Source organism: Scyliorhinus torazame, chromosome 1, assembly GCF_047496885.1.
Source record: "Scyliorhinus torazame isolate Kashiwa2021f chromosome 1, sScyTor2.1, whole genome shotgun sequence".
In the NCBI taxonomy this organism is placed as follows: Eukaryota; Metazoa; Chordata; class Chondrichthyes; order Carcharhiniformes; family Scyliorhinidae; genus Scyliorhinus; species Scyliorhinus torazame.
The window spans coordinates 35,820,265-35,834,106 of record NC_092707.1 but is presented as its reverse complement, the minus strand read 5'-3'; the positions used below and the strand labels follow the sequence as shown (position 1 = coordinate 35,834,106).

At 47.2% G+C, this 13,842-nt stretch overlaps 1 protein-coding gene and 1 long non-coding RNA gene across 4 annotated transcripts in view; one reads left to right on the top strand and one right to left on the bottom strand.

The window, feature by feature from the left end:
- The window catches only part of smtnb (smoothelin b), a 772,002-nt gene that overhangs the window by 330,672 nt on the left and 427,488 nt on the right, over nt 1-13,842 (bottom strand). For both annotated transcript variants that reach the window (XM_072486160.1, XM_072486170.1), the window contains exon 7: nt 9,887-10,431. In XM_072486160.1, the coding sequence (XP_072342261.1) occupies nt 9,887-10,431 (545 nt within the window). The remainder of the gene's footprint in view (nt 1-9,886; nt 10,432-13,842) is intronic.
- Nucleotides 1-13,842, top strand: part of LOC140397713 (uncharacterized) — a 63,235-nt gene that overhangs the window by 34,095 nt on the left and 15,298 nt on the right. For both annotated transcript variants that reach the window (XR_011937193.1, XR_011937244.1), the window contains exon 3: nt 9,937-10,065. This is a non-coding gene — a long non-coding RNA (uncharacterized lncRNA). The remainder of the gene's footprint in view (nt 1-9,936; nt 10,066-13,842) is intronic.

Sequence of the window (13,842 nt, the reverse complement as noted above, 5' to 3'; positions counted from 1 at the left end):
GTTAACCTGCAAAAGGATAGGCAACCAGAGCTGGGACCGACTGGTGCCACTGAACTATATACCAACACTCCCATGACATCTCTGCTGTCAAATGGAACCCAAAGCCGTATTGATTACTCTGGGTATGAGCTAACACTGTACATCAGAGATGTCTTATCAACTTCTGGGACTTGTGATCTATCCCTCTAGCAGTACTTTAAAAATCTAGTTTCCCTAACCTTTATGCTTCCACACACTGCACTGTTGCATTAGTAAGCTAACTAGCCCTGTTCCCAGATCTCACTCCTAAGTGTGTCCAGTTTATTTCCTACCCTAGTTTTCATTACCATGTACTTGTCTACACTAAATGCTATTCTTCATTAAACAGCCCATCTTCGGAATCTACCATGATTCCTTTCTATTTGACCTGCTGTCTGATATTGCTTGGCAGAGTGCCATGTGTAAAAAGCAGCTTCATGAGGTTCCCTTCTGTAGGCATGAGGCCCAGGGCAGAGACATTTGCAATGTATGTATGCGTGTTGAATGCATATCCATGCACACTACCTCGAAGGACTAGATCAGTAGAGACATGGGAACACCACCACCTGGATATTTCCCTCATAGCCACTCACTATCCTGATATGTAAATGTATTGTTATTCCTTCACTGTCACTGGGTTAAAAGTGGCACACTTTTAACTATAACTTGTTATAACTTGTGATCTATCCCTCTAGCAGTACTTTAAAAATCTAGTTTCCCTAACCTTTATGCTTCCACACACTGCACTGTTGCATTAGTAAGCTAACTAGCCCTGTTCCCAGATCTCACTCCTAAGTGCACACACTAACTATAACTATACACACTTACTAATACACATACCATAATACACACTAACAATCCTAAATAATCCTAAAATCTGCTTCCAAACAGAGCATAACAGGTTGTAAGGCATCATGGGCCTTTTAGCCAACTAGCTTGGCCACATATGTAAACCCTTAGTTTCCACAGACTCACACTGAAAAAGCTTATTCTGCAAGAAAATCTTTATCAGCAGCTGCCCTGACGGAATGCTGCTTGTAACACAGAGTTGCAGATAAGGTAGTCCTTGTCTATAGGTATCCAGGGAACCCAAGGACAGCTGAGAAGGGAGGATTCAATCTGTATTAAGCAGACTGTGCAGCCCTCTGCTGCCTAGCAACCAATATTTGTTATGGAATTTGGGTCCATTCGACAGAGGCTGTGTAACAGTAAAATGTTTATGAGTTCATATGTCCAGCGGAAAGACGCTTGCTAATCCCAGCGGACTGTTTGATGTTGAAGCATGCCAAGTGTCGAGTGATTCTTCTGGATTCATTCCCACTAAAACCTTATCACAGCACTTTAGTAAACTGGGGATTAAACCTGAAATCATTCTGATGCATACTGGCACCACATTTACTTACTGAGTTTTAAAAATTCATTCTTGGAACATTTATTGCCCATCCCCAATTGCCCTTGAGAAGATGGCCTTCTTGAACCACTGCCGTCCAGGTGATGTTAGGGAGGGAGTTACAGGATTTTAACCCAGTGACAGTGAAGGAATAACAATACATTTACATATCAGGATAGTGAGTGGCTATGAGGGAAATATCCAGGTGGTGGTGTTCCCATGTCTCTACTGATCTAGTCCTTCGAGGTAGTAGTTGTCATGGACTTGGACGTGCTGTCTATAAGCAGCCTTGGAGAGTTCCTGCAGTGCATTTTGTAGATGGTACCCACTATTGCCGCTGTGGGTCAGTGGTTCGAGGGAGGGAGCATTTGTGGATGGGATGCCAGTCAAGAGAGCTGTTTTGTCCTGGATGTTGTCAGGTTTCTTGGGTGTTGTTGGAGCTGCACTCATCCAGTTAAGTAGAGAGTATTTCATCACACTCCTGATTTGTGCCTTGTAGATGGTGAAAAGACTATGGAGAGTCAGCAGGTGAGTTACTCGCTGAAGGATTCCTAGCCTTTGACTCGTTCTTGTTGCCACAGTATTTATATGGCTGGTCCACTTTTGTTTCCTGACAATGGTAACCCCCAGATATCATGAGAAATTCACAGATACCATCTGACCCATGTTTGACATTTGCAACTATTTTCAGCTTCTAGATATTTTATTGCATGTAAGTGAAAATAAAATTATTTAAATTCATTTTATTTTATATTTGTATATTACTTTGTATTGTGGTTCAACAAGCTGCTCAGCTGTACAGGAAAGAAGGAAGAGGGAAGAGCAATAGTCATAGGGATTCATTAGTCATGGGAACTGGCAGGTGTTTCTGTGGCCATAGACATGACTCCAGGATGGTATGTTGTCTGCCTGGTGCCAGGGTCAAGAATGTCACAGAGCGGCCGCAGGACATTCTTCAGGGGAACGTGAACAGCCAAAGGTCGTGGTCCACATTGGTACCAATGACTTGGATAGGAAGGGGATGGGATCTTGCCATCAGAATTTAGGAAGCTTAGATGGAAAATTAGCAAGCAGGACCTCAAATGTAGAAATGTAGTAATCTATGGATAACTCCCAGTGCCACATGAAAGTCAGTACAGAGATAGGAGGATAAGACATTAGAATGCATGACTGGAAAGATGGTGCAAGAAGGAGGGATTTAGATTCCTGGGACACTAGGATTTGCTTTGAAAGAGATGGCACCTGTACAAATGAGGTAACGCATTTTGGAAGGTCTAATGCAGGTAGGGAATATACAGTGAATGGTAGAACCCTCAAGAGTATTGAAAGTCAGAGAGATCTAGGTGTACAGGTCCACAGGTCACTGAAAGGGGCAACACAGGTGGAGAAGGTAGTCAAGAAAGCATACGGCATGCTTGCCTTCATTGGCCGGGGCATTGAGTATAAGAATTGGCATGTTGCAGCTGTATAGAACCTTAGTTAGGCCACACTTGGAGTATAGTGTTCAATTCTGGTCACCACACTACCAGAAGGATGTGGAGGCTTTAGAGAGGGTGCAGAAGAGATTTACCAGAATTTTGCCTGGTATGGAGGGCATTAGCTATGAGGAGCGGTTGAATAAACTCAGGTTGTTCTCTCTGGAACGACGGAGGTTGAGGGGCGACCTGATAGAGGTCTACAAAATTATGAGGAGCATAGACAGAGTGGATAGTCAGAGGCTTTTCCCCAGGGTAGAGGGGTCAATTACTAGGGGGCATAGGTTTAAGGTGCGAGGGGCAAGGTTTAGAGTAGATGTACGAGTCAAGTTTTTTTTACACAGAGGGTAGTGGGTGCCTGGAACTCACTGGCGTAGGAGGTGGTGGAAGCAGGGACGATAGTGACATTTAAGGGGCATCTTGAGAAATACATGAATAGGATGGGAATAGAGGGATACGGACCCAGGAAGTGTAGAAGATTGTAGAAGGCTTGGAGGGCCTGTTCGTGTGCTGTACTTTTCTTTGTTCTTTGTTCAAACCGGATGGGTTGCACCTGAGCAGAGCTGGGACTGAGTTATTTGCACGCATTTTGCTGTTGCTGTCGGGGAGGGCTGTAAATGAACTCGGCAGGGGTGTAGGGACCAAGAAAAAATATTAGAGAGGAAATCCAAGATGCACAAAATACTGAGAGGGACAGAAAGCATTAATATAGAGCATAGTAAGTGAATAGGTGAGGTCAGAGTAAGGGAGAAAGTAATGGTGCCTAAAGTACAGTAAATGAGATTGGGGAGTTATAGGCACAGATTGCATTGTGGAAATATGGTTTTGTGACAATAACAGAGACCTGGCTCAAGGAAGGACAAGACTGGAGGTTTAATATTCCTGCGTACAAGGTGTTCAGAAAAGATAGGAAAGGAATGAAATGGGAAGGGGTGCCGGTACTGGTTAGGGAGAGCACTGCAGTGCTGGAGAAACCACATGTCCCAGAGGATTCAAGGACAAAATAAATTTGGTTAGAGCTAGAGCTAAGGAACAAAGTGTGCAATTACATTGTTCAGTGTAGACTATAGACCACCAACTAGTGAGAAGGATGCAGAAGAACAAATCTTCAGGAAATTACAGAGAGATGCAAACAGAGTAGTTTTAATGGGGGACTATAATTACCCAAACGTAGACTGGACAGTGGCAGAGAGGGGCAGAAGTTCCTAAATTATGTTCAGGAAAATGTTCTACAGGTGTAGGTACTCAACAAGAAAATACGCACTGTTGGACCTGGTTCATGGAAATGATGTGGATCAAGTAAATCCCATGTCAGTTTAGGAGGTGGTGATCATAAGACCATAAGACATAGGAGCAAAATTAGGCCATTTGGCCTACTGAGCCTACTCTGCCATTCAATAATAATAATATTCTTTATTGTCACAAGTAGGCTTACATTAACATTGCAATGAAGCCACTGTGAAAAGCCCCTAGTCGCCACATTCTGGCGCCTGTTCATGTACACTGGATCAATTTGATGAATAGACTGTCATTGCAGAAAGTTGACAAGACACCAGGGCCAAATGAGATACATCCAAAGATATTGAAAGAAGGGAGAATGGAAATTGTAGGGGCGTGGCCATAATCATTCAGTCTTCTTTACACTTGGGAAATGCCAGAGAACTGGAGAATTGCATATGTTACTCCCTAGTTCAGAAAACATTGTCAAGGTAGCTCCAGCAATTACAGGCCAGTCAGTTTAACATAAGTATGGATCAAAGGATATGGGGAAAAAGCAGGATAAGGCTGAATTAGATGATCAGCCATGATCAAAGGATATGGGGGAAAAAGCAGGATAAGGCTGAATTAGATGATCAGCCATGATCATAATGTATAGCGGAGCAGGCTCAAAGGGCCGAATGGCCTCCTCCTGCTCCTATTTTCTATGTTTCTAAGTGGTGGGCCAGCTACTAGAAACAATTATTCAGTATAGAATTAGTGGTCACATAGTAAAGATGTGGGTTGAATAGGAAGAGCCACAAGGATTTCTAAAGGGGATCATGTTCAACTAACTTCCTAGGGATATTTGAGGAAGTAACAGAAAAGGGTCAATCAGGGTAATGCTGTTGATGTTGTGTTCTTGAACTTTCAGAAGCATACATGTTCTTCCTACCAAAATGCACCACAACATACTTCTCTGTATTGAACTTCATCTGCCCACTCCCCCAACTTCTCTATGTCCTTTTGAAGTTCTACATTGTCCACTTCACAGTTTACAACATTTAATTGATACAGTGCAACACAACAGACTTGTGAGCAAAGTCATAGCTCATGGAATAAAAGGGACATTAGCAATATGAATACAAAATTTGGCTGGATAATAGGAAGCAGCGAGTAATAATGGTCAAGGGATATTTTTCAGGCTGGAGGAAGGTTTGTAGTGGTATTCCTCGGGGGTTGGTATTGGGAGCCTTGCTTTTATTGATATATATTAATTATCTAGATCTTTGTGTGCAAGGGATAATTTCAAAGTTTACAGATGACACAAAACTTGAACATATTGTAAACTGTGAACTTCAAAAGGCCATAGACAAGTTGGGTGAATGGGCAGATGAAGTTCAATACAGAAAAGTGCGTTGTGATGCATTTTGGTAGGAAGAACATGGACAGACAGTATAAAATAAGGGGTAAAATTCTTGAATGGGTGTAGGAGCAGAGACACCCCTGGCTGTATATGTGCTTAGATCATTGAAGGTAGTAGGACAGCTGGAGAGAACAGTTAATAAAACACATAGGGCAGAATTTTCCATTGGCTGACGCTGAAATCGCGAAACGTGATTTGGTGGAGAATAGGTTCCGATGCCAAAATCGCAGGGGGCATCAATTTGATGCCAAATCGCAATTCTCCGGCACCTCAACAGCGACATTAGTGCGTTCCGAAACGCACGTACACTGTCCAGCCTGGCTGTGGGGTGGCGGGCGAAGAAACGGGACATGTAGACGGGGACGGGGTGACCTGACCCCTCCCCCCCCCGGGGTGGTGTCCAGTTACAGATTGCCATTGCCACAGTCTGTGCACCCGACTGTCCACCCACCATGGCCCCTGGTTCTGCAGGGTGACACCTGCTGTATGGGTGCCCCCACCCTTGCACCCAACCCTCCGGGGGGGGGGGGGGGGGGCGGGCAATAGCCACCCTCAACGTCCACCCATTCCCTCCCTGCACCTCCTCGCTGGTCTGGCCAGCCCACCCCTCACACACTTCCGACAGAGCTCCAAGAAAGGTTGTAACAGTGGTAACTGGTGTTTAATATGACCAAATATATACAAATTTGTGCCCTGGCCCCAATGAATAAACTGTGCCTGCACCGTGCCAACTTAACTGGTGTCTAACTTTCTGGCCGTAGGGGCCATAATGCTACGTCTAGGTGGGTCCCCAGACGGAGAGGAGATGGCCTGTTGTGATACCCGCCCTGTGACCTGGGTCCCCATTGGCAGGTGTCTTTTGGGGCAAACTGGCCTGAATGGGCCAGGCTGTTGCTCGGGTGTCCAAGGTGGTGTTGGTGCCGCCCTGATCCGCCCGCTGCCCACCAGATGCATCAGGGCAGGAGTGGGCGAAGGGAAAGAGTCTGAGGTGCTGCGGTGTTCCGGCACCTCCCTTGCAGGAGTAACACTACAGGCCCTATCACCTCCTCCTCCCTCAGGGCACGCAATGGCCCCCTTGCTACTCCATGGGTCGAGGGTGCAAATGGATCTATCCCCTAAGGATTTTCTGCCACCTGGCGCTGCCAGTCCTGGAGATCTCAACCAGGGTCTGCATGCCCGTGGCCATGGAGCACAGGGAGTGGACCATCTCCATCTGGGATTGCGCCACATTACGCTGTGACTGTGCCACCACCTTCTGGATTTGTGTCACGTCAGCCAGTGACTGTGTCGTCTCCCTCTGGGACTGGGCCATTTCCCTCTGGGACTGGGCCACAATGGCCAGAGCCTGGGCAATGCCGCCGATGTTCCCAGTTATGATTTGCTGTGATTGGGCCACGCTCATTGCTGCAATTTCCAGGTGCCTCTGGCACATGGTTGCGTGTGAGGCGGCTACCCTGTCCTGGGTCTCGGTCAGTGTCTGCACAGAATGCCGCAGGCCTTGGACATGCTGATCCACAGCTAAAACCGTCGCCCAAAATGCCTCCACTGCGGAGGCCACCCGTGCGGTGTTGGCATGGGTGGCATGCATTGTCAGTACCATCTTCTACTGGACTCCTCCAACTGGACTTGCAAATACTGAATGCTCATTGACAACCCCTCATGCAGTTCCTGGCTCTGCGACTGCATCTCCACAAACGATGGGACTGTCTGTTCCAGACGCCCGACAGCTAGTCCCTGGGGTCGGCCTGCCCTCCGATTTTCGCCCCCTCGGGTTTTCCTACCTCCACCTGCTGTATCGGATCAGCTGTGTGGTGCGCACCAGAGAGTGTCCCAGGAGCTTCCACTTTGGGCAGCACGGTAGTAGGGGCAGCACGGTAGCATAGTGGTTAGCAGTTCTTCACAGCTCCAGGGGCCCAGGTTCGATTCCCGGCTTGGGTCACTGTCTGTGCGGAGTTTGCACGTTCTCCCCGTGTCTGCGCGAGTTTCCTCCGGGTGCTCCGGTTTCCTCCCACAGTCCAAACATGTGCAGGGTTAGGTGGATTGGCCATGCTAAATTGCCCTTAGGTAGGATTACGGGGATAGGGTGGAGGTGTGGGCTTATGTGGGATGCTCTTTCCAAGAGCTGGTGCAGACCCGATGGGCCGGATGGCCTTCCTTTGCACTGTAAATTCTATGATTCTAAAGTGCCCAACCGAGGTGAGTATTTCTGAGATGGTGGAGAGTGTTGGAGACAGCTGTGACGGAAAGTCAATATCATCCTCTGACTCGAGCCCTGGGGTCTCCTGGCGGGGGCTGACATCCGAGCTGCTCTCGTCGCTGCTCAGCTCATAGGGATTGGGGGGGGGGGGGCTGCTCCAGCAGTGGCACTGGGGGCGGGGAACATCAGATGGACCCGCCCCATCTCAAGCAACTCCTGCAAGACACATGATTAGACCGCGGGCCGGTGGGATGAGCGTGTGGGTGGTGTAGGGTGAGGGTGGCATGGGAGTGAGGGTGGTGTTGGGGGGCAGGGATGACACATGTGCCATGGAGAACCGCAACTCCCACTTCCTCGCCCGCATCCACACTCCACCACGGAGACCTCCCTTTCCTCCGGGCCACCGTCAATATCTAGGGCCCTCTGCTCTGCCATGGTGAGGGGCTGCAGGTCTGGCAGTCCCCCTCCTGTTTTCTCCTGCTCCCGGCAGTTGTGGATGGCCTTCTCCCTGGCGGGGGTGGGGGGGTGTGAGGGGGAGGCCACACACGATGGGACGACAGTGTTAAGACAGTCTGATGCATGCAGCACAGTGGTGGGTAGCTGGTGTCCTCAGTGGCCACAGCACCCAGCCGGTATGGATGCCGGCATGTGGTGCAGGGTGGGGGTTATGCCACATTCCGTTTTCTTTTGGGGAGGGGGGCCCCCTCCTTCCCGGGCCAGGGTACAGGGTCATCCACCGCTCCACCTCCGCGTCCAGTAGGGTCTCCAGCTTAGCATTGCTGAATCTTGGGGCCTCGTGTCTTGCTGCCATCTTGTTCGCTGGGATGGTTTGAGTGGGGAGTGAAGTGTGTATATGCGCCTGCAGCTTATCAGCCTCCTGAATGTCAATTGCAAAACTGGCGAATCACGCACCATTTCTCATTGAAATCGATTTGTTCCACTTGGCACCGGTGCTAGCCCCATAACAGTAGCGGTCCACGTGCGGCACCAGTTTTGCTGTCGAGAAACTCCACGAATTTCGCGCCGGCCTCAACTTAGTCTGAGGAACGGAGAATCCTTCCCACAGTATTCTGGATTTTATTAATAGAGGCATAGAGTACAAGAGCACAGGAGGTTATGCTAAACTTATATAGTTGGTCCTCAACTGGAATATTATGCTGAGTTCTGCCTACTACACTATAGAAAGAGTGTGAACACATGTGAGAAAGTGCAGAAGTGGTATATAAGAGTGGTTCCAGGGATGAAAAAACTCAATTAGAAGGATAGATTGGAGACGTTCTCCTTGGAGAGAGGAAGGTCAAGAGGAGATTTGATAGAGATGTTCAAAATCATGAGGGGGCTGTACAGAGTAGATAAAGAGAAACTGTTCCCACTCATTAAAGGATCAAGAACAAGCGGGCATAGATTTAAAGTGATTTGTAAAAGAAGTAAATGTGATGTGAGACAAAACTTTATCACACAATGAGTGGTTCAGGTCTGGAATGCACTGTTTGGAAGTGTGATGGAGGCATGTTCAATCAAGGTATTCAAAACGGCATTGGGTGATTACTTGAATAAAAACAACATGCAGGGGTATGGGGGAAAAAGCAAGGGAACGGCACTAGGCCATGGTTCTTGTTTGGAGAGCCAGTGCAGACACGATGGCCACCTCCTGCACCGCAAAAATTCTGTGACTTCATGGTAATTCTATGATATCTCTATCTCATTCCCAATGATCACTGAACCTCTGATCCTCACCTTTGTCACCTCAGGGCCTGATTTCCAATGTGCTCCTTATCAACCGCCCGAGCTTCACATTTTTATACATTCCTGTATGCCACTTACACCGTGTCCTGTAAAAAACGCAAGCCACTTATCATGCCTTCCACTACTGAACCACTAACACTAGTAACTTCACATCGACTAATGCGCTAATAAAATTCTCATCTTTGTCACAAACCCACCCTTGGTTTTGTACCAAATTAATTTTCATGTTCCACCTTGGATCCTCTGCACTTCTTTATGGCTAACATCTAATCTTGCTTCATATCTCTACCTTCAAAACCACCTTTTCGCTTCCCATCCCTGCTTTTTAAATTAAAGAATAGGCTACAGAAGAACACACGGTTAACAATTATTTTTTTCAAAATATTTTTTCAACAAAGAAGTGACTCCTATTTTGCAGCTTCTCCAGGCAATTTTACCTTTTTGTCAAATTTCCTGAAACAAATGTCCTCTTGTTCTTCATCACTAGTTCTATCTACAGTTGGTGAAGTTATATTTTCACGGACGTCAGAATTCAGCCAGTTCTGGACAGATGACAGCTTTCCGTTCCTGGAGCCGATCTCCGAATGGAAAATATTATCGGTGGTCTCCATTTCAGGTATAAGAAGCTTTGCAAAATTATTCTCATTGTCATTAATTGAGGCACACCTATTTTTTCTGAAAACTTCAGTTTTCTTTCCGTCATCTTGTTTGCCAATGCTTGAAAAGTTTTCCTGCTGCACTGTTTCATTGTGTTGTGTTCTAATTGTCCAATGCTTTTCTAATGTGCCCCTGGAACAGTCAGCTGTTACACTCGCGTTGAAATCTTTGCCACTTTCAGAGTCCCAGTCAGAGTCAGTGCTGGATGAGCAACCATCCATACGAGAAGATTCTGCCCTCTGTCGAGATACTCGAAGAGGTTTCACTGAATGGCCATCAACTTTCTTCAGTGGATCGAGAACAATAACCGCATCGGAGGCCATTTCTGTGGTTCAGAAGAAACAAAGTTCAACATTAAAAACTGTGCACAGTAATTAGCAGAATTGCCAACCAATCCCATATCCAAAAAGTACAGATGACTGTAATACTGCCACAACACTGCACCCACAAGTCACCTCTGAAATAGTGCTTCAAGAAATACTTTTGAATGTGTATTGACCTATTTCATTGACAAGAAACCAGTACAACAGCCTGCTATTCCCAATGTAAAGACTAAGTAAAAAATATAGCATAAGGCAGGCCTGCCTTTAGCAAGGCAAAAAAGATAAATATGTGCACAAGGTCCATTCAATGGGACAGACATTCGACCAGAGCCCAAATTAGGCAGAAGGTCAGCAGAGGAATTGCTCTGCACTTGATAATCTTTATTGTCACAAGTAGACTTACATTAACACTGCAATGAAGTTACCGTGAAAATCCCCTAGTCGCCACATTCCGGCGCTTGTTCGGGTACACAGAGGGAGAATTCAAAATGTCTAATTCACCTCACAGCATGTCTTTCGGGACTTGTGGGAGGAAACCGGAGCACCTGGAGGAAACCCATGCAGACAAAGGGAGAACATGCAGACTCTGCACAGACAGTGACTCAAGCCGGGAATCGAATCTGGGACCCAGGCGCTGTGAAGCAACAGTGCTGCCGTGCCATTCATTTGGTCGATGGAAGCCAGAAGCATGAACCAAATTCAGCATTGGGCCTCATCTAACTGGAAGTGATGAGCTGCGGGCATCAAACAGTGATCCTAACACAGCTTGGTGACTGTAGCTTGACAGATTCTGGCCTTTTCCAATGGCCAGCACTGGGTAGATTCTGAGATAAGGAGGATGATGGAAAGACAAGATGGTGCAGAAAGCCTGAATCACTAGCAGCTGCATTGCTTTACACCACAAGTATTCAACCAGGGGCAGCACGGTGGCCTAGTGGTTAGCACAGCTGCCTCACGGCGCTGAGGTCTCAGGTTCGATCCTGGCTCTGGGTGACTATCCGTGTGGAGTTTGCACATTCTCCCAGTGTCTGTGTGGGTTTCGCCCCCACAACCCAAAAATGTGCAGAGTAGGTGGATTGGCCACGCTAAATTGCCCCTTAATTGGAAAAAAGAATTGGGTAATCTAAATTTATTAAAAAGAAGTATTCAACCAGGACAAGCATTGGACTTTGCCATGTGGGAAGCCCTAAAAGCAAACCCTGTCAAGGTTGCTTGCAGGCGAGGTACCTCATTGTCAGGCACTCAATGACTGACTGAGAGACCCAGCAAGAAGAAGGGGGAGGGCCTGCTGAGATACATCGCCTGTGTTTGCTGCTGCGCCCCATAACCACCAACCCTGCCCTCACTCGCCAGCAACCTGCGTCTCTTGGTTATCCTGGGCCATGGGTGGGTGCAGCAGTTGTCTTCTCCCCAGTGACGCAGTTGAGCAATGCAAAGCTGCCATCCTCTGATTGGCCAGCAGCTTTCAGGAGACGGGATTTACACCCCAGGGTCCAATGCTCAGTTCTGATTCTTCTATGTGTTAGATAGGAACTGAGATCTAGGTTCTCCAAAAGTATTAGGAGTACCTTGGGCTTTTGGAATAGTTTTCTGGCTAAAATTCTTAGTTCTCCCTGTCTTAGGAAAGCTGGGGTTTCACTGGTTAGTGCTTCCAAACCCATCTTGGTGAATATCATCATATATTTTACATCTCATCTCGACTGTGACAATCCTCAAACATCTCCAGGAAGAATGGGTCTGAAGATAGCCTGTACATTAAAACTGGTTTATTTCCAACTGAGCAAAGTAAAGTCACAGACTCTCCCATTTCACCCAGAGTGAACTAATGTATATAAACTTGCAATGATTCTCTAATCTTTCTCCAATTGGGAACAATTGTGCTTAATTGCTTTAATAAGCACACGGGACGCCAGGCTGAATAAAATAAAGAAACATAGTTTTATTCACACACGGTATTTACACTGCCCAGTAAATCCCTACCGGGTTTATGTTCTGGTCAGTGCCTTATTGGCCAAACTTTTATACAGAGGATAATAGAGATCCCCGCCTCTAACGGAGGAGCTGGGTGTCATAGGTCGGGAGTCGCCACTGACCTGGAAGGGGTGAGGAGCGTAGCGTCTGCGGGGCCTACAAGCCATCCTCCAATATTGTGTATGCCCAAGGCAGGGGTAACTACAGCTGCTGCCTGTCTGTCCTAACAAACATTTCCAGAACAGATCCCTGTTCTTGGTTACATGCTGAATGTCACTTGACTGTGAGCAGCCTCTAGCTGCACAGCTGAAGGCTATTGCTAATAAGTAATTGGCATTGTTAATTATGTGAGCAATTCATAGCTGCAGGTTATGTTTGCTACTTGCTCCTGTTGGTGGCTGCAAATAACTGGCGGTAGCTGATTCCTTCCTTTTCTGTAGTGGGAAAGAAGGAGAATTTTTTCTAAGATACATGGGTCCTGGAACACCAGGCTCAAAGGCTGTATGAGTCCAGAAAGCAATCCAATTTTAAGCAAGAAGACGCTGCGGGAGGTGGTGCGTGACACTGATCCAAATGGGCCACCTAATGACAAGGTTGATTGAAGAGGTGCTGTCACAGAGTGCTGATGCTTTTATTGCTGGTGTGGTGACTGCTGCATGTAGCTGGCACATCACCGCAGTTAAATACGCTGGAAGTCAAGGATTTTCAAATGCACCTTGTAACCACCTAAAATGGCTGATTCCCTATTAATTTGGCCAAAACCCAATTTAAAATGGCTAACCGAAAAGGCTGATGGGAAAAGCAGGCAACAGGACACAAACGGACAGCTGCAGGCAGAATACCATATTCGGCCCTGGGGAAGTCGGCCCAGATCGATACTCAGGACTATTAACAGCCCATCAACCCAGACATCTGCAGTTATACTCAGGACTACTAGCAGCCCATCAACCCAGACATCTGCAGTTTAATCGGCTATCCCCGGGAACAATTGCAACATATTAGCAATTGAATACCGGGCCAGACCTGTCGGCGCCTGCAGTGGCCGAAACAAAGGCAGGTGAACGACCACCCCCCGATCGGGGAATCGCCTCGCAATTGGACGTCTCGAACCCAGTGATTGGGAACAAGTTCAATCACTTGGGACTCAGGGTCAAGGGCCGCCCCGAGAGGCGGGAAGCCCCTGGGCCCTATAAAGTGAGGGGCCAAGTTCAGATCTCTCTCTCTTTCCCTTCTTCGCCTTCTCGAGACCTTCGCAAGAACATCAACCAGCAACTGTAAGTTTGAATCCAGCGATTGCTATCCGATAAAGACTCCTAGCCATCGACCTGTATCAGCCTTTTGAATCCCGCGGGCCAGATCCGATTCGATAAGCCATTTGTTTCCCTGACCTGGTGGGCTCTTCCTAAAGTTAAGTATTGGCCAGTAGTGATAGGTTTCTATAA